The sequence below is a fragment of the Neomonachus schauinslandi genome, chromosome 10 (assembly GCF_002201575.2).
Source record: "Neomonachus schauinslandi chromosome 10, ASM220157v2, whole genome shotgun sequence".
Lineage (NCBI taxonomy): Eukaryota > Metazoa > Chordata > Mammalia > Carnivora > Phocidae > Neomonachus > Neomonachus schauinslandi.
This window is the reverse complement of record NC_058412.1, coordinates 111,745,322-111,767,260: the sequence shown is the minus strand read 5'-3', so window position 1 is coordinate 111,767,260 and position 21,939 is coordinate 111,745,322. Positions and strand designations below refer to the sequence as shown.

The following is a 21,939-nucleotide window of genomic DNA, read 5'->3' as shown; positions in this document are numbered from 1 at the left end:
GAAGAGTCAACACATAACCTGTGTGATTTAGGTGTCAGCTATGCAAAGAAATAGAGAAGAGAAATTTAGGCAGAGAGAAGGTGATCAGTTTGTTCCAGTTTGCTAAAGACTTTCTTGATATTGGCACTCTAATTCTTGTATTCTGGGAAAACCTTCAGTCCCAAACAAAAATCGCTTGTCAACCTAACAGGGGGTCTATGATCTACTCGAATAGAGGTCCCTTGAAAGGTCAGTGATCTGATGGCCAGTATCCAAACTGCAATCACAGTCACTGGCAACTTGACTTAGACAAAATAAAAAGAATTAGAGGAAAAAGCCTTCTTGATTCTGAGACATTTAGGCACTTGAGACTGTGGCTTTCAGTAGCACCCCAGACTTAGCCAATACATTAATAATTAATCAACTTTATAGTTAATAACTGCATTTCTGTGATATCAGAGTTAACTCGCCGACTCATCAGTCACCAAACAACACTCACATGTATCTAGACACACAAAGTATAGAAACCCTACATACAACAAGCATTTGTGGACAAGATGAAGATCTTGAGAGGCATGATGTGAGATCACTATAGTGGGAAGTTGGACTTTTCATTGGAAAGATAAGTAGAATTTGTGATGCAGCTTTTAATTTCATATGATGCTCTCAAGGCAAGTCCCACTCTCATCTCTATTAGACCATTCCTTACTACTCTATACTATTAAATAAGTATTTGTGCAGAATGAGGTGGTTTCTAACTATCATCTCTATCTAGTTAAATCAATATTTGTGGAGAATGAAGTGGTTTCTAACTATAACTGGATTAGTATCTAGTTGAAGCCTTAAACAAAAATTGACCTAATGATACAGATAGGGATTTAAACTCTTAACTTACAATAAAAGGGGTGGCAAGTGTGGGAAAGGGACTTGTCTGAAACTTTTTCTGTACCTTCATAGGTTCCTCTGTATATGATAGTAGTGGTTCAGGCATTATTAAAGTCAAAATCCTTGTCTCAACCATGAAGGCAGCTCCAAACTGTGGTCTTCATTTTGTTTTGTTTTTATTTTTGTTTTTTGGTATGGAAAAATACACAGACACACAAATGTTCTCTTCAGACCAATATATTTTAATACATCGGAGGAAGACAGATAAAGAATTTCAGCCCAATAAAGAGAACTCCTGTATCTTCTATGCGCTTCCCTTTACACATTTCCAACTGTAGGGTAACTCTTGGTGCTTATCTTGGCAATAGCATTATGTCCATCTACATGCCATCCAATCCCCAATAGAATTGTCCCTGGGGAAATAACATCAATAGAATTGGCTCCCTGGATACTACTCCCAGTGCTTATCTCTAGTGTCCCATACCCAGATGAAATGTTAATTAGTTGTACCATTAGTGGTCTCAAGAGGACGTGCCAAAGCTCAGGAAGAAACTTCTCTTAGGTCTCAGTTACTAGGCTTTCTGTGGGTTTGGTTGAATCAGGTATGAACTCATCATTCAAAAAAGAAGCAGGGGAATTTGAAAAAAATTCCCAAGTATTAATATCAGTAGTTATCTCTTCTTCAAAGGGTATAAGACGTGGTGGTGTTTTAGTGTATCCGTGATCTTCTTTTATGGGAATGCAGCATGTTAGCTTGTTCATACAAAGAAGCTTGTACCTCTCAACATGAAAGCATCGTTTTCTGCAGTGTCCTATATTATTCTTCCAACATCTTTCAACTGTCCAGCCAGCTGCAGGGAATAAACGAGTAGGTCAAGTTTTTGACTCTAGCAACAATCTGGTAAGCATTAATTCAAAATTTTGACAACTATTGCTACTCCCATCTAGACTAATATGATAAATACTACAAGCCACTGGGGGACAAAAGAGAAAACTGAAACTGTATATTAAATATTTTGTCATATGCCATCAAGGAAATGGGGGTGGGTGGGGAGAGAGAGAAAGAAGGAAAGCAGAAGAAGGAAGGAGGAGGAGGAAGAAAGAGAGACAGAGAGGGAGACCTATGTAGAGCTGATATTTAAGCCAAGGCAAGAAGGATGGAAGGAGCCAGCCAGGTACACAGGAGGCAGAGATTGTTTCAGGAAAAGACCAGCAAATGGTCAGTCTCACTGCAGAGAAGCTGCATTGTGTATCTGGAGAAGATATCTGGAGAAGGCTGATTGAGTCTGAAGTGTAATGTGCAAAGAGCAAAAGAGAAAGAGATGAAATGAGCTTGAAATGACAATGCCATCCCCCAGTCAGATTAGGCCATTATTAAGCATTTTTATTTCAAAACATAGTGTGACCTAACTTGTGATTTAGATGGTTAGTTTGGATTTTATGTGTAAATTAGATTAGGGAAAAGAAATAATAGAATCAGGAAAGCATGTTAGAAGCTTTGGCTAGGTAAGACATAATGGTGGCTGGAACTGGGCTTCAAGAGCTGTGGAAAGAAGAGGACTGATTTAAGACATTGGTTTCTTGGATATAAGGTCAGAGGAAGATGGAGAAATCAAAGTGCATTATTACATTTCTGTTGAGATAGGGAAGATTAGTGGTGCTCACTATTCACAGAATAGTAAACTGAGAAAAGAACAAGATTTGGAAGGAAGAGAAAGAGGTGGGCTCAAGTATTTGCTTCAGGGCATATAACATGTAATATACTAGGATGTCAAGAAGGCAGTGGAATATACCCGTAGGATCTCAGCAGATAAGTTTGGACTCTAGATGTAAATTTTGGAATCATTGCTTATAGATATTTAAAACTGCAGTAATGGATAAAGTATAGTGAGTTGGAATAATATGGGATAAAATGGGGCCAAGATTCAATTCTGGTCAGTGTCAATATTGAGAGCTCAAATAGGAGGAAAAGACTCAAAGGAACAACCATGTAAGTCAGAACAAAACAAGAGAATGGGGCACTAGAGAATTAGATTAGTTTCTCCCAAAGCAGACCTTGGGAAAAATTTTGAGTATAATAATTGAATTGAGAGGCATTCTCCTCCCTCCTAAATCAGTTTAGAAATGGGATAGTTAGGGAAGTAAGAAAGTAAAAAAGAGCTAGGAGGAGTTAAAATGGTGGAGTAGTGGGGGACCTATGCTTGCCTCATCCCTCAAACACAGCTAGATAAATATCAAATCATTCTGAACACCCAAGAGCTTGATCTGAGGACTGAGAGAACAAACCTCACATCTAGAAGGAGAAAAACAGCCACACTGCGGAAGGGAGGAGCTGCAGGGAGTTGATTTGGGGGAGAAAAGATTTGTGGATACTACAAAGGGGAGGGAGCTCTGAGCATGGAGAGAGAGAGGGAAAGAAAAAGAGAAAGCAATGCACAGGGGATTGCACAAGAAAAATACTTCTCCAAAACAATTGACTGGGAAAAGGAGAGGGGCTGATTATCGTAGGTTTTTAAAAGCAGTGGAGCTCAAAGTCAGAAGTTTTAGAAGTCCATGCCATTGAGGGGATCGTGCCTGCCAGGCTTTGCAGTGCTCCTGTGGGGAAGGAGGGCAGAGGCCTGGGAGCAGTGTGATTTCAGGATCCTCTGGATGGCACTGGAGAGACCGTTCCCCTTCTTGGAGTGCATTTGGGAGAGGTGGCACTGCCTCTCAGGGGACAAAAGAGATGGTGGGAACTATTGAGCAGCCCTGTTAATTAGCGTGGCAACAGAAGCACCTGCTGAAGGTACCATAAACTCCGAGCCCCTGTACAATAGTGCAACCACTTTTCTGGGACAAACCAGCATCAGCCACGGTGCAGCAAGACCCACCCCCAGAGGATCAGCACAGGTCCACATGACACCAGATCTCTAAAATTTAGAGTTTTGAAACCCAGCTGCTCGCCTGAGATAAAACAAAGGAGCACTGTGCCACCAGGTAGGGAGACATCTTGGACATAGTGTGAAGGCAAGGCTCTGATAGAAGCCTGGGATGCATGAGGGGGAGATTATTCACACTTCAGGGCTTTCTGAACAGTGGCAGGCACAAACTCCCCTCTCCAGGGACTAGAGAGCAGGCCAATGCCATTTTTCACCCTGCCCATCAGCAAACAGACTGACTTCAGTGAGCAACAGTGGGGACTGGAGCCACCTACACCAAGCCCGGCCCCCCTGTGCCCTGCAGGTGCATCTTTACTAGGGCAAGTCAGCCTGAGAACCAATGAAGCAGGCCCCTCCCCCACAAGACCAGCACAAACCCCTTGCATGCACCAAGTCTACTGATCATAGAGTGCTGCAAATCTTCAGCTCTAGGGGAAATATGATCTAGCCTCTTTTAACAAGTAGACCAAAACACACCTAGCTAAGGCTTGCCACCAACTCTGAAGAGAACTAACCTGAGAGAAAGAGCAAGCAAAACACAATAGCAGAGTGCACACTCTGAAACGCTTTCAGCAGCATCAGGCCCTGGACAGTATTGGAACTCTTCTTAATATAGCCATTACTCTCAAGAGCAGGAGGCTTTCCTAGAACACAAAAGAACAGTGACAGAGAGAAAATGACAAGATGGAGGAATTCACCCCAAAAGAAAGAACAGGAAGAGGTCATGGCCAGGGATCTAATCAAAACGATATAAGTAATATGCTGAACCAGAATTTAAAACAATCATAAGGATACCAGCTGGGCTTGAGAAAAGTATAGAAGATACTAGAGAATCCCTTACTGCAGAGACAAAAGAACTGAAAACTAGTCAGGCTGAAATACAGGTCTCAACTGGTACAAAAAGATTGCAATTATACCATGCATATTTTCAGACCACGATGCTTTAAAACTTGAACTCAGTCACAAGAGAAAATTTGGAAGGAATACAACTACATGGAGGTGTCCATCCTACTAAAGAATGAATGGGTCAGCCAGGAAATTAAAGAAGAATCTTTAAAATACAGGAAACAAATGAAAATGAAAACATGACAGTTCAGAACCTTTGGGATACAGCAAATGTGGTTATAAGAGGGAAGTATATAGCAATACAAGCCTTTCTCAAGAAGCAAGAAAAGTCTCAAATACGCAACCTAACCCTATACCCAAAGGAGCTGGAAAAAAGAACAGCTAATAAAGCAGCAAGAGAAGACAAGTAATAAAGATTAGAGCAGAAATCAATGATACAGAAATTAAAAAAGCACAGTAGAATAGATAAACGAAACTAGGAGCTGGTTCTTTGAAAGAATTAATAAGATCGATAAAGCCCTAGCCAGACTCATCAAAAAGGGAAGAGAAAGGACCCAAGTAAATAAAATCATGAATGAAAGAGGAGAGATCACAACCAACACCTAAGAAATACAAACATTTATAAGAGAATATTATGAGCAAATATATGCCAACAAATTAGGCAATTTGGAAGAAATGGATGCATTCCTAGAAATGTATAAACTACCAAAACTGAAACAGAAAGAAATAAAAAATTTGAACAGACCCATAACCAGCAAAGAAATTGAATCAGTAATCAAAAATCTACCAACAAACAAGAGTCCAGGGCTGGATGGCTTCCCAGTGGAATTCTACCAAACATTTAAAGAAGAATTAATGCCTATTCTTATGAAACTGTTTAAAAAAATAGAGATGGAAGGAAAACTTCCAAACTCTTTCTATGAGGCCAGCATTACCTTGATCCCAAAACCAGACAAAGACTCCACTAAAAAGGAGAATTACAGACCAATATCCCTGATGAACATGGATGCAAAAAGTCTCACCAAAATATTAACTAATAGGATCCAACAGTACATTAAAAGAGTTATTCACCATGACCAAGTGGGATTTATTCCTGGGCTGCAAGGTTGGTTCAACATCTGCAAATCAATCAATGTGATACACCACATTAATAAAAAGAAAGGACAAGAACCATATGATTCTCTCAATAGATGCAGAAAAAGCATTTGACAAAATACAGCATGCTTTCTTGATAAAAAAACTCTCTGCCATGTAGGGATAGAGGGAACATACCTCAATATCATAAAAGCCACATATGAAAAATCCACAGTGAATATCATCCTCAATGGGGAAAAACTGAGAGCTTTTCCCCTAAGATCAGGAACACAACAGGGATGACCACTGTCAACACTGTTGTTCAACATAGTACTGGAAGTCCTAGCCTCAGCACTCAGACAACAAAAAGAAATAAAAGGCATCCAAATTGGCAAAGAAGAAGTCGAACTCTCACTCTTTGCAGATAACATGATACTCTATGTAGTAAACCTAAAAGACTCCAGCAAAAAATTACTAGAACTGATACAGGAATTCAGCAAAGTTGCAGAACATAAAATCAATGCAGAGAAGTCCATTGCATTTCTATACATTAACAATGAGGCAGAAGAAAGAGAAACCAAGGAATTGATCCCATTTATGGTTGCACCCAAAACCATAAGATACCTAGGAATAAACCTAACCAAAGAGGTAAAGGATCTGTATTCTGGAAACTATAGAACACTTATGAAAGAAATTGAGGAAGACACAAGAAATAGAAAAACATTCCATGGTCATGGATTGGAAGAACAAATATTGTGAAAATGTTTATGCTATCCAAAGCAATCTACACATTCAATGCAATGCCTATCAAAATACCATCAGCATTTTTCATAGAGCTGGAACAAACAATCCTAAAATTTGTATGGAACCAGAAAAGACCCCGACTAGCCAAAGTAATGTTGAAAAAGAAAAGCAATGCTGGAGGCATCATAATTCCATACTTCAATCTATATTACAAAGCTGAAATCATTAAGACAGTATGGTACTGGCACAAAAACAGATACATAGATCAATGGAACAGAAGAGAAAGCCCAGAAATGGACACTCAACTCTATGGTCAACTAATCTTTGACAAAGCAGGAAAGAATATCTAAAAGAAAGAAGACAGTCTCCTCAACAAAACTTAGTCGGAAAATTGGACAGCCACATTCAGAAGAATGAAACTGGACCACTTTTTTACACCATACACAAAAATAACTCAAAATGGATGAAAGACCTAAATGTGAGACAGGAATCCATCAAAATCCTAGAGGACAACAAGGCAGCAACGTCTTTGACCTCGGCTGCAGCAACTTCTTTCTAGACACATCTCCAAAGGCAAGAGAAATAAAAGCAAAAATGATCTATTGGGACTTCATTAAGATGAAAACTTTTGCACAGCAAAGGAAATAGTCAACAAAACTAAAAGGCAACCTATGGAATGGGAGAAGATATTTGCAAATGTCTTATGAGATAAAGAGCTAGTATCCAAAATCTATTAAGAACTTATGAAACTCAACATCCTAAAAAACAAATAATCCAGTCAAGAAATGGGCAGAAGACATGAACAGACATTTCTCCAAAGAAGATATATGAAAAAATGTTCAACATCACTCAGCATCAGGGAAATACAAATCAAAACCACAGTGAGAGGGATGCCTGGGTGGCTCAGTTGGCTAAGCGTCTTCCTTTGGTTCAGGTCATGATCTCAGGGTCCTGGGATCGAGCCTGGCATTGGGCTCCCTGCTCAGCAGGGAGTCTGCTTCTCCATCTCCCTCTGCAGCACCCGCTGCTTGTGCTCTCTTGCTCTCTCTCTCTGTCAAATAAATAAATAAATAAAATCTTTAAAAAACCACAGTGAGATACCACCTCTAACAGTCAAAATGGCTAAAATTAACAACTCAAGAAACAACAGATGTTGGCAAGGATGAGGAGAAAGGGGAACTCTCTTACACTATTGGTGGGAATGCAAACTGGTGCAGCCACCTTGGAAAACCTCAAGATTTTGGGTTGAGGTTCCTCAAAAATTTAAAAATAGAACTATTTTGTGACCCAACAATTGCACTACTAGGTATTTACCCACAGGATACAAAAATACTGATTTGAAGGGGCATATGCATCCCAATGTTTATAGCAACATTATCAACAATAGCCAAATTATGGAAAGAACCCAAACACCCATCAACTGATGAATGGATAAAGAAGTTGAAGTATATCTATATACAATGGAATATTACTCAACCATAAAAAAGAATGAAATCTTGTCATTTGCAATGACGTGGATGGAGCTAGAGTGTATTATGTTAAGTGAAATAAGCCAGAGAAAGACAAATACCATATGATTTCACTCATATGTGGAAATTAAGAAACCAGATGAACGTAGAGGAATGGAGAAAAAAGAAGAGAGAGAGAGAGGGAAGCAAACAATAAGAGATCCTTAACTATAGAGAACAAACAGGTTGATGGAGGGGAGTTGGGGGGATGGGCTAAATGGGTGATGGTATTAAGGAGGGCACTTGTGATGAGCACTGGGTGTTATATGTAAGTGATGAATCACTAAATTCTACACCTAAAACCAATTTTACAATATTTGTTAACTAACTGGAATTTAAATTAAAACTTGAAATTAAAAAAAAAAGAGAAAGCCAAAAGTAGGTGAGTTATACAGTTAGTTACCACTAGTTGACTAGAGCATAATCCCATGGAAAACTCTGGCAGCCAGTGTATGAAACAAGCCTCAGAGTTATCCTTCTTGAGAATGAAAGGAGCTGGAGTATTTATCTGCTGTCTAGCCAGCCAATAGTTGATAGATGATCCCAGAGTGAGTTCATAATTCCCTCTCATTTCTGGATTGCTCTGTATAGGGCTATTTCACATGCAATCAACCATGCTTTGAGGATAACTGCCAGTTGCAGGCTGGTGTGCATGAAAATGGTAAATGCTAAGAGGATCCAAGAAAAATTGAATCAGATATGAATAGATTATGCGAGAGAGGAAAATGTTTCTTAAAGCAATGAGTGGACTTCTGTAGGTAAATATTACAGAGAAGTTCAGTAAGATAAGTGCAGAAGTGTCCATTATGTTGAACATGATGATTGTCACTGGTAACCATGAGAGGAGCAGTTTCCCAGTGGTAGGGAAAAAAGAAACAAAAGTGAAGTTGGTGAAATGTGAATGATAAAAGTTGAAATAGCACCTGGAGACAAAACTCTTAAGTTTACTGTGAGGAAGGGCAGAGAAATAGAGAGGTTCTTGGAGGAAATATGGAGCCAAGTGAGCATTTTTCAGGGATGTTTTGAAGAATGGGAAATAACAGAGCATGTTTGAAGGCACTTAAGAAGAAACCAGTAGAAAGGGAGAGATTAATGTAGAATAGGGAAATGTCACAATGGAAGGTCATAATCCTTTGTAGTTGGCAAGGATCAAAATCACATTTGGCAGATTGAGATGGAGAAGGCACACATTCTCAGTTACGTCAGAGGGAAAGAGAAGTTGGATACAGAGGCATACTGGTATGAATGTTGACCATGGTAAAAAGAAAAAAGTTCTGTTTTAATTTTTAATTTTTTAATTTTTGTTTATTCATTTTTTTAGATTCCACATATAGTACTTGTGTTTCTCAGTCTGACTTATTTCACTTAGCAAAATACCCTCTCAGTCTATCTATGTTGTTGTAAATGGCACAATCTCATCATTTTTTATGGCTGCATAATATTTCATTGTATATATATACCACATCTTCCTCATCCATTCGTCTATTGATGGACACTTGGGTTGCTTCCACATCTTGGCTATTGTGAAGAATGTTACAATAAACATAGGGGTGCATATATCTTTTCATATTAGTGTTTTAATTTTCTTTGGGTAAATACCCAGTAGTAGAATTATTAACTCATATGGTATTTCTATTTTTAATTTTTTGAGCAACCTCCATACTATTTCCCACAGTTTCTGCACCAATTTTCATTCCTACCAACAGTGCACAAGGGTTCCTTTTTCTCCACATCCTCACCAACGCTCGTTATTTCTTGTCTTTTTTATTTTAGCCATTCTGATGTGTAAGGTGATATCTTTTTTTAAAGGTTATTTATTTATTTATTTGATATATATATATAGAGAGAGAGAGAATGTGTGTGAGAGAGAGAGCACGAGTGGAGGGTGGGGGCAGAGGGAGAGGGAGAAGCAGACTCCCTGCTGAGCAGGGAGCTTGATGTGGGGCTCCATCCCAGGACCTTGGGATCATGACCTGAGCTGAAGGCAGATGCTTAACTGACTGAGCCACCCAGGTGCCCCTGTAAGTTGATATCTAACTGTGGTTTTGATTTGCATTTCCCTGATGATTGGTGAGGTTGAGCATCTTTTCATGTGACTCTTGGAATTTTTAAAATCTTGAAGTGTGGGATAAAGTCGTAAGCTGGGAGGGAGAGGCACGTAGAAAAGTAGAGCAGGAGAATTAAAGAAAGGTCAGTACAAAATAGCTGTCTAGGAAGGAGGGAAGATGAGCTCAAAAAAAAAATACAGTAGGATTTATGAGCAATGTGATAATTCATTTGTGGGATGTAGACATGAATGTAAAATGAAACTAGCCTGCTCCATTGTATGATCATTTATCAAGCAAGCAAACATGACCATCTTTCTCATCAAATTGCCTGCAAAGTGCAAAGGTTAGTGTATTCTTGGCAGAGGAAGCAGCTAGAGTAAATGTTCTATATTGGAGGAAGCCTGGTATACATGAGAAAGGGGAAATAAGTCTCAAAACAATCTTTTCTGGATTTAATTTGATAATGTATAAAAAGCACCTGTCATGGGTTGACATATATAAAGCTCACAATAATTTGTCTCCTATTGCCTCCCCTGGGCTAAGAAGTTTATTCCATTTTTCCAATGATTCATTCTCTTACTACTTATTGGCTCAAATTTACTTTGCTTATGTTAGAATTATCTGTAAGTTTCAAATGTAGACATTCCACTTCTTTCATCCAAGACAAACTTTGACATCATTTCTTCATTTCTTGCTCTACAAGATTATTTCTCAATTTTTCTTTTCTTCCAGGGTACCTATTCTAGAAAGCTCCTCATTCAACAAAGTTTGAGCCCCTAACTATAGTACAGACTTCATTCTAGGTCCTTAAGGTACATTTGTGAACTAATCAGGCAAAGTCACATGAAGCTTACTTTCTACCAGGGCAAGAAAGACAATGAAAAACAAGTAAATTATCTTATATGTGAGAAGGTGATAAGTGGTTTACAGAAATAAAAGAGAATCTATTTGGAGTGTTATGGGGGCAGATTGCAGTTTCTTTCTTCCTTTTTTTAAAATTAAAGATGTATTTATTTGAAAGAGAGAGAGAGCACAGGCAGGAGGGGTGGAGGGAGAGGGAGAATCTCAAGCAGACTCTGCTGAGCGTGGAGCCCAAGGCAGGGCTTGATCTCTTGACCCTGAGATCATGACCTGGGCTGAAACGAAGAGTCAGACACTTAACTGACTGTACCACCCAGGCACCCCCAGGTTGCAGTTTCTTAAACAGCCATTAGCATAGGACTTGAAAGAAGGTGACAAGTAAACAATGACTTGAAGGAGGTAAAGGAATTAGCCACAACAGTACCTGGGGCAAGAGCATTAGCAGAGGAAACAGACAGAACTCTGGGTTGAGCAAGCCAGGCATGTTTGAGGAAGAGCATTGAAACCATTGTGGCTCTGGTGAAATGAGCAAGGACTAGAATGGTAGAAGATGAAGTGAGAGACGTCATAAGGGACAGATCATGGAGAGCAGGTGGGCTGCTGTTAGGACCCTGGCTATTGCTCTGAGTGAAGAGGGGGCCATTGCAGAGTTTTGAGCAGAAGAGGTACATAATCTGACTTCCAGTGGGAGTGCTGTCTGCTATCTTGATGGCAGATTGCAGGAGGCAAGTGTAAAAGGACAGATACCTGTGAGGAAGCTACAGAAGTAGGAGGTGAGAGATGGTAGTGATTTGAATCGGAGTGGTAGCAGTGGAGGTGGTGAGACTGGTCGGCTCTGGACATAACTTGCAAGTAGACTCTTTGATAGATACGGATGTCACAGCTAAAAATATCAAAGATAATTCTAAGAATATGGCTTAAGCAATGAGATGATGGCAATTGGGAATAATCTATAATTGAATGTATTTTTGTTAAGAATGACAGCAGTCATTTTCTTCAAAGCTCCTCAGTCTGGAATTATGTTGTTAAAACTTGTGACCTCCATCAGCAATATCTCAAAATCATAAAACTAAAGAATATGAATAACAACTGTATTATTTCAGACACATAAGCCATTTGCCAAAACATTTTCCCATGTGGAAATTCTCTCTAAAACATACCAGATGCAGAATCAAAAAGCATCAACTTAAATACAGCTATTGCCATTGATGGACAGCTTGGCTTGGTAAAAACCACCAGATGCTGTCTCACTTGAAAACACAGAAATAAACTCAAATACATTAAATAGTTAAATTTCAAAACAGAACCTATAACGGAAAATCTATAAATCAACAGGAATAAAAACTACCCCCTAAAATAAAAGGGAAAAATAGGCATAGCCACACGATTTTTAGAAAAATTAAAATATACAATAAATATATATCTGAAGTTTGACTTCTTCATACTGAGTGAAATAGAAACAATTATATCTTTAAACATTATCCTTCATGTAAAAATTTTGATTTATGTCTAAGAACGTTTATATAGAAAATAACTCGTATATATAACATAAATACACTTATTAGCAAAAATAGTGACATAAATGTTCATTTATCAAATGGATAAATAATTTGTAGAGCATCCATTCATTGATATTTTATGCAATTATTGAAAATTCAGTTGTTGGAAAATATTTAATATATGGGAAACTACTAATAATGTAATAGAAATTTAAAAGTAGGCTACACATTTATTTACATGGTATCCAAGAATCTGAGGAAGAGCAACAGAACAAAACTTTATTCTTTATTATTTCAAAACTTTTCAAAATGTTAGCAAATAGTTCATAATCAGAAATTCACCCACCCTCTATAAGTTCTATGCATCTGTTAATAATAATAAAGTAAGTTTCTATATTGATAAGAAATCTCTAAGACATACTGGTAGTGCCTTGCAGAAGAATCCACATGGTTCATTTACACTGTATTTTTTAAAATCTAAGATATATACATGCGTTAGGATATACAAGTAATTGGTAAGATTGGTAAACATATATATATGCTTATATATATGTACATATATATATGTATATATATATATATGCTAGGATATACAAGTAATTGGTAAGATTGATTGATTGAGAGAGATTCTGAAAGAAAGATTGAAGAAATGTTATTCTAGGGTAAGAGAGTACTTTTCCTTAAACTCATATATACCTATCAAGCGCTTGATACTTTGTATCAATTGCAAGTACTATTTTTCAATGAAAAGTAGATAATTTCCAAAAGTAACATCACTAAAAAGCAGGAATAAGCTCATTCATATTGATCTAATACCAGAGGCTTACTATTTCATTGGTTAACACTGGTTAGAGAGACAGCCAGAAAAGGCTGCTCAGAAGATTGAGGAAATTCTTGCCTTTGGAGAAATGTCTCAGAAGATACCCCATCATGATAGGTGCCTCCAACAGGGTCTTAGAGAGTAGGGACATGGAGCTGCCATAATGAGAGCATTTCTGTGGCTTTTTATTGGCCCAAGTCTTTTCCAGCAGACCCTCTTTTCCTGTCAAGACACCTGAAATCTCAAGGTCAATAACTCATCCTAGTTCCATCATCGCTACATTTTAGGGTTCCATTACCTTTGGTCACCAAATTTAGGAACCCACATATAATGAAGGTCAGCATCAGGAGATTCATGGCTTCTGGAAGAGAGGAAGCTCCCTGTCCTGAGGAATCCAGAGCACTTGGCCCAGCTAGGAGTATAAATAGTCATCTTTACTTGCCTATCACGGGTGATGAACCAGAGATGGGGAGAATGCCATGCCGTTCGGATCACCAGACCATTAACTTGCATCATTGAGTGTGCATGACAAAATAATGCTCTGTTCTAGAAACTATTAAAGGAAACTGAGGCCTTATGAAATGAATTATAATCCTGAGGAAGTGTATGGTCTGATGGGAAGAAACAATTCCCAAAGGAAATTGTTCTCCTTAACCCTATATGGGGCCAATTACTTCTCCTCTCTTTGTATGCAGCACCGTAAGTATACATCAATGATAGCAGAATGCTACGTAAAGATCCCACTTATTTCAGACCAATAGTTTTGACTTCTAGTAGAGTGTTCTTCTCTCCATCTGAATGATTACCAAATACATTTTGTATTAATTTTTGTATAAGTTACGAAGTTTAGTTTGAGATGGATTTTTTTTTACTGTGGATATTCAATTTTTGCAGTAACAATTTATTGAAAGTACTATCCTTCCTCCATTGAATTGCTTTGGCACATCTGTCAAAAATTAGTTGGCCATACTTGATTCTGTATTATGTTCCATTGATTATGTGTCTATTCCTCTGCCAGAACAACACACTCTTGATTACTATAGCTGTATAATATGTCTTGAGATAGTGCAGTGATTCTTCTTGCTTTATTCTTCTTTTAAAAAAATTTTTTACCGGGGTGCCTGGGTGGCTCAGTCGTTAAGCATCTGCCTTCGGTTCAGGTCATGATCCCAGGGTCCTGGGATCGAGCCCCACATCGGGCTCCCTGCTCACCGGGAAGCCTGTTTCTCCCTCTCCCACTTCCCCTGCTTGTGTTCCTGCTCTTGCTGTTTCTCTGTCAAATAAATAAAATCTTAAAAAAAAAATTTTTTTTTTACCTATACCAGTTCCTTTGCCTTTCAATAAAAATTGTAGAATAGTCTATGTATATCTACAAAAATCTTGCTTGAGATTATGATAGCAATTGAGTTAAACCTGTGTATTAGTCTGGCATAAATTACTTCTTTGTTATGTTGAGTCTTCTAATCCATCCATGTGTGCCTACGCCACTTCACTTAAGTGTTTATTTCTTTCATCACCGTTTTGTACTTTTTAGAATACAAGACTTAAAATATTTTTCAATTTATATCTAAGTATTTTATGAGTGATTTTAATAAATTTATACTTTTGATTTCAATATTCACATATTTTTAGTATACAGTAATACAATTCATGTTTATGTATTGATTTTGAATCCTGAACCTTGCTCAACTCAGTTATTAGTTCTAAGAGGTTTTTTATAGATTCCTTGATCTTTTCTCTGTAGACTATCATGTCAGCTGTAAATAGGGACAGTTTTCTGTCTTCCTTTCCAAACTCTGTATTTATTTCCTTTTCTTGTCTCATCATGTTGAGTAGAATTTTCAGAATACATTAAATAAGAAGGGTGAGAGTGGATATCCTTGCACTTCTGTGATCTTAGAGGTATTCATTCTTTTACCATTAAGGGTAACATTAGCTGTAGGTATTTTATAAATTTTTTTTATCAAGTTGAGAAAGTTTCCCTACATTCTTACTTTTCTGAGAGTTTTTATCATGAATGCATTTGAAACTTATTCAAATGCTATTTATACATCTACTGATTGGATCATATGATTTTTCTCTGTTCTTAGCCTGTTAATTTGCTAGGTGACATTGATGATTTTCAAATATTTAACCACCTTTCATTCTGCAACAAATCCCACCTGGTCATGACTTTAATTCTTTTTATATATTGCCCAACTCCATCTGCCAATACTTTTTTAATTGAAATAATTGTAGATTCACATGTACTTGTAGGAAATAATTTAGAGCAATCCTGTGTACCCTTTATTTTGTGTCCCTTAATAGTCACATCTTGCAAACTTAGAGTGCAATATCAACAGCCAGGATGTTGACATAGGTACATTCCACCAGTCTTACTCTGATTCCCCAGTTTTACTGGTAATTATTTGTGTGTGCATGTGTGTGTTGTGATAGTGTGTGTGTATGCAGTTCTGTATACTTGTATCACATGTAGGTTTGCATATCTACCACTCAAGATATACAGTTCCATCATCAAAGGGTCCCACCTTCAGTTTACTTTGGCCTTTTCAAAAGTCAGTTGTGCATATTTGTATGATCTATTTCTAGGTTCTGTAATTTGGTCCATTGATAGGCATTTATCCCTCTGCGAATGCCACACAGCTGTACGTAAGCCTTGATATTGGATGGAATGATACTTCTCACTTGATTCTCTGTTCAAGATGGTTTTAATTACTCTAGGGCTGATGTTCTTGTATATCAATTTTATAATAAACTTGTCCATGTCTAGAAAAATCTTGCTTAGATTAGATAAGAATTTCATTAAACCTGTAGATCAGTGTTAAGTCTTCCAATCCCTGAACACAGTATGACTCACTGCATGTTTAGGTCTTCTTTGCCTCCATCAGAATTTTGTAATTTTCAGCATCCAGATCCTAAACATGTTTTGTTAAATGTATACCTAAGTATTTCGTTTACTTTGGGAGTGATTATAATTAGTACTGCTTTAAAATTCCAATTTCCATAAATATATTCTTAATATATAGAAATGTACTTTGTGAATAGATGTTTATTTGGGCAATTAGAATTGCAATTCAGGAGTCACATATTCAGGTAGAAACCTGAATTCTTTTGTGTCTCATCTTTTATCCTGCAACACAGCTGAACTCATTAGTTGATTCTTGTGGATTTTTCAAATAGATTTTTTGGGGGATTTTCACCTAGATAATCATGTCATCTGCAAACAGGCAGCTCTTTTTTCCTTTTCAATCTATATACCTATTATTTACTGCTTTATTGCAATGATTACAATTTCCAGTAGTTTTTTTAAATTTAATTTAATTTTATTATGTTATGTTAGTCACCATACAATTTCTGATGTAGTGTTCCACGATTCATTGTTTTTGTGTAACACCCAGTACTCCTATAGTGTTAATGTGAAACCATTTAGTCTTTGATCATTAAATATGAGGGATTTATTTTGTAGATGTTCTTTATCAAATTGAGGTAGTTCCCTTCTACTCCTCGCTTGCAGAGGATTTTTATCATGAATTAGTGTTTTGTAAAATGCTTTTTCTGCAACAATCAATATGCTCATATTATTTTTATAATTTCCCTGTTGCTATGGTTACATTGATTTTTTTATTCTTATTTTAAAAATTTAATTTAATTTTATTATGTTATGTTAGTCACCATACAGTACATCATTAGTTTTTGATGTAGTGTTCCATGATTCATTGTTTTCGTATAACACCCAGTGCTCCAGGCAATATGTGCCCTCCTTAATACCCATCACCAGGCTAACCCATCCCCCTACCCCTTCCCCCAATTGCACTACTGGGCATTTACCCCAAAGACACAGATGTAGTGAAAAGAAGGGCCATATGCACCCCAATGTTCATAGCAGCAATGTCCGCAATAGCCAAACTGTGGAAAGAGCCGAGATGCCCTTCAGCAGATGAATGGATAAAGAAGATGTGGTCCATGTATACAATGGAATATTACTCAGCCATCAGAAAGGATGAATACCCAACTTTTACATCAACATGGATGGGACTGGAGGAGATTATGCTAAGTGAAATAAGTCAAGCAGAGAAAGTCAGTTATCATATGGTTTCACTTATTTGTGGAGTATGAGGAATAGAATGGAGGACATTAGGAGAAGGAAGGGAAAAATGAAGGGGGGGAATTGGAGGGGGAGATGAACCATGAGAGACTATGGACTCCGAGATACATTGACTTTTTTAAAAGATTGTATTTGTTATTTATTTAGAGAGCATGATGGAGGGGAAAGAGGGAGAGGAAGAGAGAATCTCAAGCAGACTCCACACTGAGCAGGGAGCCCCACACAGGGCTTGATCACATGACCCTGAGATCATGACCTGAGCTGAAATCAAAAGTCGTTCATTTAACCAACTGAGCCACCCAAGCGCTCCACATTGATTGATTTTTGAGTGTTAAAACCAGTCTTGCATACCTGAAATAAATTATTCTTTTATACATTGCTGGATTCTATTTGCTAATATTTTACTGAGATATTTGCATGTAAGTTTCTGAGAGCATTTGGTCTGTAGTTTTGATTTTTCATAATGTCTTCATCTACTTTTACTCTTAGAGTAATGCTGACATCATAAAATGAGTTAGGAAGTATTCCCTCCTCTTTGGTATTGGCATTCAATCTTTGTAAGTACAGGTATCCCTCACTCTTTGAAAGTTTGGGTTACACCACTTCACTTTTATGAAAGACCTACATTAGTACCTGTTTTTGCTAACTGAAAGAAATCTGAAGAGGATCTTTGCTTTTAAAAAGAAGGTGAAAAGCAAAAATAGTGTTCAGTTCAGTGTTTGTTTTTCGGTGAGCTGTTACAGAGGCAACTCACACCTAGAGCAGCACGAGTGGCCCTGCCAAGCTCCTTCCTCGGGGACTGCACTCAGCATCTCAGCATCAAGCCGCCATAGCTTTGAACTATTTGAGCATCTGTGCTTTGTCTGGATTTAGTTTGTGCATCCATTAGCAAGCTGTGTCCCAAGGTATCAGAAAGCCTAAGAACGGTTATTGTGGGGTCCGAAAACACTCAACAAATTTCCCATATAGATTAATGGTAATTGCTTCTTTGCTTTATGTTTTCACAGAAACGCTCTGCTCTCGGATAGTGGGGGAAACCTGTACTGTGTAGAATTCTCCCACAAAACCATTTTGGCCTGGAGATTTCTGTTTCAAAGCTTTTAAATTACAGATTCAATTTCTTTAATGGTTATAGAACTATTCAGAGTCCATAGTCTCTCATGGTTCATCTCTCCCTCTGAGAAACAAACAGGGTTTTAGAGGGGAGGGGGAGGGGGGATTGGTTAGCCCGGTGATGGGTATTAAGGAGGGCACGTACTGCATGGAGCACTGGGTGTTATACAAAAACAATGGATTGTGGATCACCACATCAAAAACCAATGATGTATGGTGACTAACATAACATAATAAAAAAATAAATAAAATAAAATAATTGGAAGAAAAAAGAACTATTCAGGTTGTCTATTTCATTTTGGAGAATTGGCCTATTTCTTCTAAGTTATAAAATTTTTGAGTGAAACATTTCTTGTAGTTTTCTCTTCGTATCTTTTTTTTTTTTTTAAGATTTTATTTATTTATTTGACAGAGAGAGACACCACGAGAGAGGGAACACAAGCGGGGGTAGTGGGAGAGGGAAGCAGGCTTCCCGCTAAGCAGGGAGCCCAGTGCAGGCCTCGATCCCAGCACCCCGGGATCATGACCCCAGCCGAAGGCAGATGCTTAACGACTGAGCCACCCAGGCGCCCCCCCTTCTTATCTTTTTAAATGGCTATAGGAGCTTAATGATATCCACTGTTTCTTTGTGGATACTGATGGTTTCTGAATTGTTTCTTTTTATCTTTATCAATTTTGAAATTTGATTTAGCAATTTTACAGATTTTCTTTAGAGAATTAGCTTTTTGTTTAATTCTTTTTTTCTATTGTTTTTCCGGTTTCAATTTTATTTTTCTTCTGCTGTTGCCCTTATTATTTCCTTTCTTATGGTTGCTTTGGGTTGATTTTGCTTCTCTTGTTCTAGTTTTGAGATAGGATCTTACATTATTGAGATCGTTCTTCTTTTCAATTATAAGCATTTAGTGCTAGAAGCTTCCTTCTAATTATCACTTTAGATGCAGCCCACATATTTTGATATAACCTATTAGGAAGAAATGTGAAACACAAAAACATGCAAAAAGCTGTCTTAGACAAATTAGGGTTTTATTCTTCTCATATGATAAAATGTCAAGGAATGCTATAAGAGATTCACAATGACATCAGGCACCAGGCAACATCTTCCCTTCTTTTCACCCATTCCTCGCATGTGCTTTTGGCCCATAGTTAGAAGATGGCTGCATCGCCTCCAGCATTATGACCGTGTTTCAAGCACAAGGAGGTGGCAGGGCAAACGCTAATGGGTACATGCCACTTGAATCTTTGCCCCACCCCTTTGAAGTATCTTACAAGATACCCCACCACCAAAGATACTCTGCTTAAAGTCACTGGCCATAGTTGCATCACATTTCACCACTGCATGCTTGCCGGATTTGGAAACGTTTTTTCCATGGGCATGCTGCTGCACCTAAACTACCATTCAGACACAAAATGTTGTAAAAAGGAGCGAAGCAGCAGAAATGCCCAGAGCACACTCACTCCTCGGCAGGTATCACATAGCACACTGAGTTCTCCGAGAAAGACGGCACCCCTGCAGGGCCAAACTCATGATCCCTTTCTTGGAACATCAAGATCGAATTGTGCTGGCAGCCTGCAGGCATACCCCAAGTTTTGTGGAACATCACCGAGGGTCAGGCGAAGAACTGTATGTGCAAACCACCATCCGTGACAGGAGCAGGCTAGAGATGTGGCAGATGGAAGAGCTCTGTTGACAGGTGATCAGCGCCACTACTGGGGCGATTTAAGGCAGCTGAAGAATTCTGGCAACTGATACCAACCTCCAGCCCCTGGAATGCACGGGAGCTTCTCAGAAAGCCTGCCATCTGAGGTCACAGTATGTGGTCAGGGGACACTCTTAGTGTCGGTGACAGAGTAATCGGTGTCAGAATACTTTCATGCAAGTTGCCTATTGCCCTGCACGGTTCCATTTTCTTTCTCTGTCCCTTGGCATATCATTTAAATGTATTTTTACAATTTTTTAAGTGCTTGACCTAGAGTTTTCATTATACCTTTTTAAATGATTAAAGTCTACTTAGAAACACCTAGAGTCTGTGTTCAGCCTTTTCAGCTGAAAGCCACTGTTAATATACTGAAGTTTTTTTTGGTACATTGGTACAGTGCAGGGGAGGGAAAAAGATCTAAATTTTTCTGATTTTGTCCCAGACTTTTAGTGAGGCTGTGTGTCAGGGATATGATCTTTATCAATGTTCCTGTCCCTTTTCCCAGGATACAGTGTTTTTCCCATCCACTACTCTCTTCCCTGAGTGCAGTGTATTTCCTTGAAGAACTCTTCCCTATTGTCTATTTTTTTCTTTAGATCAAATAAGTTTAGAGCAAGCTGGCGTGGGCAAGATACCTTTCTATCATCTGGGATAAAGTCTCAGAATTGCACTTGGTCAAATTCTTTCTCCCTAGAGACTAGACCTTTGTTAGGAAGAAAGTCTTGAAGAGTCTCACCATTGCCAGTAGCCAGATACTCACTGTGAGAGCCTGATGGTTTTCCATTTATTCTCTGTGAAATTGTAGGTTTTTCTCAAAATGTTGTCATCCTAGATTTCCTATTCATACTTAATAGACACAATAGAAATTTTGATTGTAAGCAATTTTTTATGTGTTTGAGCCTATCTTCAGTTAGCTTTTGATTTAAGATGTTTAGCTATGAATATAGAAAAACGTGTATTTGCTGGAATGCATGGCACTGAAGTTTACTGCTCTTATTCTCTTTATAAAAGGCACTTCAGCAGAAAAATGGAGTAACTTTTTAAAACATGAAAATATGGTATGCAGGAATATTTATGCCAACTCAGGAGTTTAATAATAAAATTCTAAGATGACATCCATGTAGCCTGTTTAGCAAGAAATGAGTTCACATTGTAGAGGGAGAATAAGGTTCCAGTGATAAGATATAAGTGAGGTGCCCCCTCATTTACTACATATATCATTTTACCTTGTGGCATTAGTTTTCTGGAACATATATTAGATGATCTGTTTAGGACATGTATTTTTTTACATTTTTCTTAAAGTATCTTTGCATGTAAATCAGGTCACGACTTTCTGATTTGGAAGCTAGTGAGCTTATCTATGTAAATTATTTGCTAAATCAAAAGTGAATAAACAAAAAGGAACCTAGGTGGTAAATGAGGTCAAAGCAGTGAGCAGGGCAATAGGCAACTTGCATGAAAGTATTCTGACACCGATTACTCTGTCACCGACACTAAGAGTGTCCCCTGACCACATACTGTGACCTCAGATGGCAGGCTTTCTGAGAAGCTCCCGTGCATTCCAGGGGCTGGAGGTTGGTATCAGTTGCCAGAATTCTTCAGCTGCCTTAAATCGCCCCAGTAGTGGCGCTGATCACCTGTCAACAGAGCTCTTCCATCTGCCACATCTCTAGCCTGCTCCTGTCACGGATGGTGGTTTGCACATACAGTTCTTCGCCTGACCCTCGGTGATGTTCCACAAAACTTGGGGTATGCCTGCAGGCTGCCAGCACAATTCGATCTTGATGTTCCAAGAAAGGGATCATGAGTTTGGCCCTGCAGGGGTGCCGTCTTTCTCGGAGA

The 21,939-nt window shown here is 38.3% G+C and overlaps 1 protein-coding gene across 1 annotated transcript; it reads right to left on the bottom strand.

The window, feature by feature from the left end:
• Positions 1-1,422: 1,422 nt before the first annotated feature.
• On the bottom strand, positions 1,423-13,538 carry DEFB125 (defensin beta 125). The gene is made up of 2 exons (XM_021689259.1): positions 13,481-13,538; positions 1,423-1,715 (listed from the first exon to the last, which is right to left on the bottom strand). The coding sequence occupies exons 1-2, from the start codon at positions 13,536-13,538 to the stop codon at positions 1,423-1,425; spliced, it is 351 nt and encodes a 116-aa protein (XP_021544934.1).
• Between the last annotated feature and the right edge of the window lie 8,401 nt (positions 13,539-21,939).

Excerpts from the sequence above, each read along its gene's own strand:
- DEFB125 (XM_021689259.1), bottom strand. The coding sequence starts at position 13,538 with ATGAATCTCCTGATGCTGACCTTCATTATATGTGGGTTCCTAAATTTG. Across the intron at positions 1,716-13,480 it reads CCTAAATTTGGTGACCAAAG|CTGGCTGGACAGTTGAAAGA; the intron begins GTAATGGAACCC and ends TATTCCCTGCAG.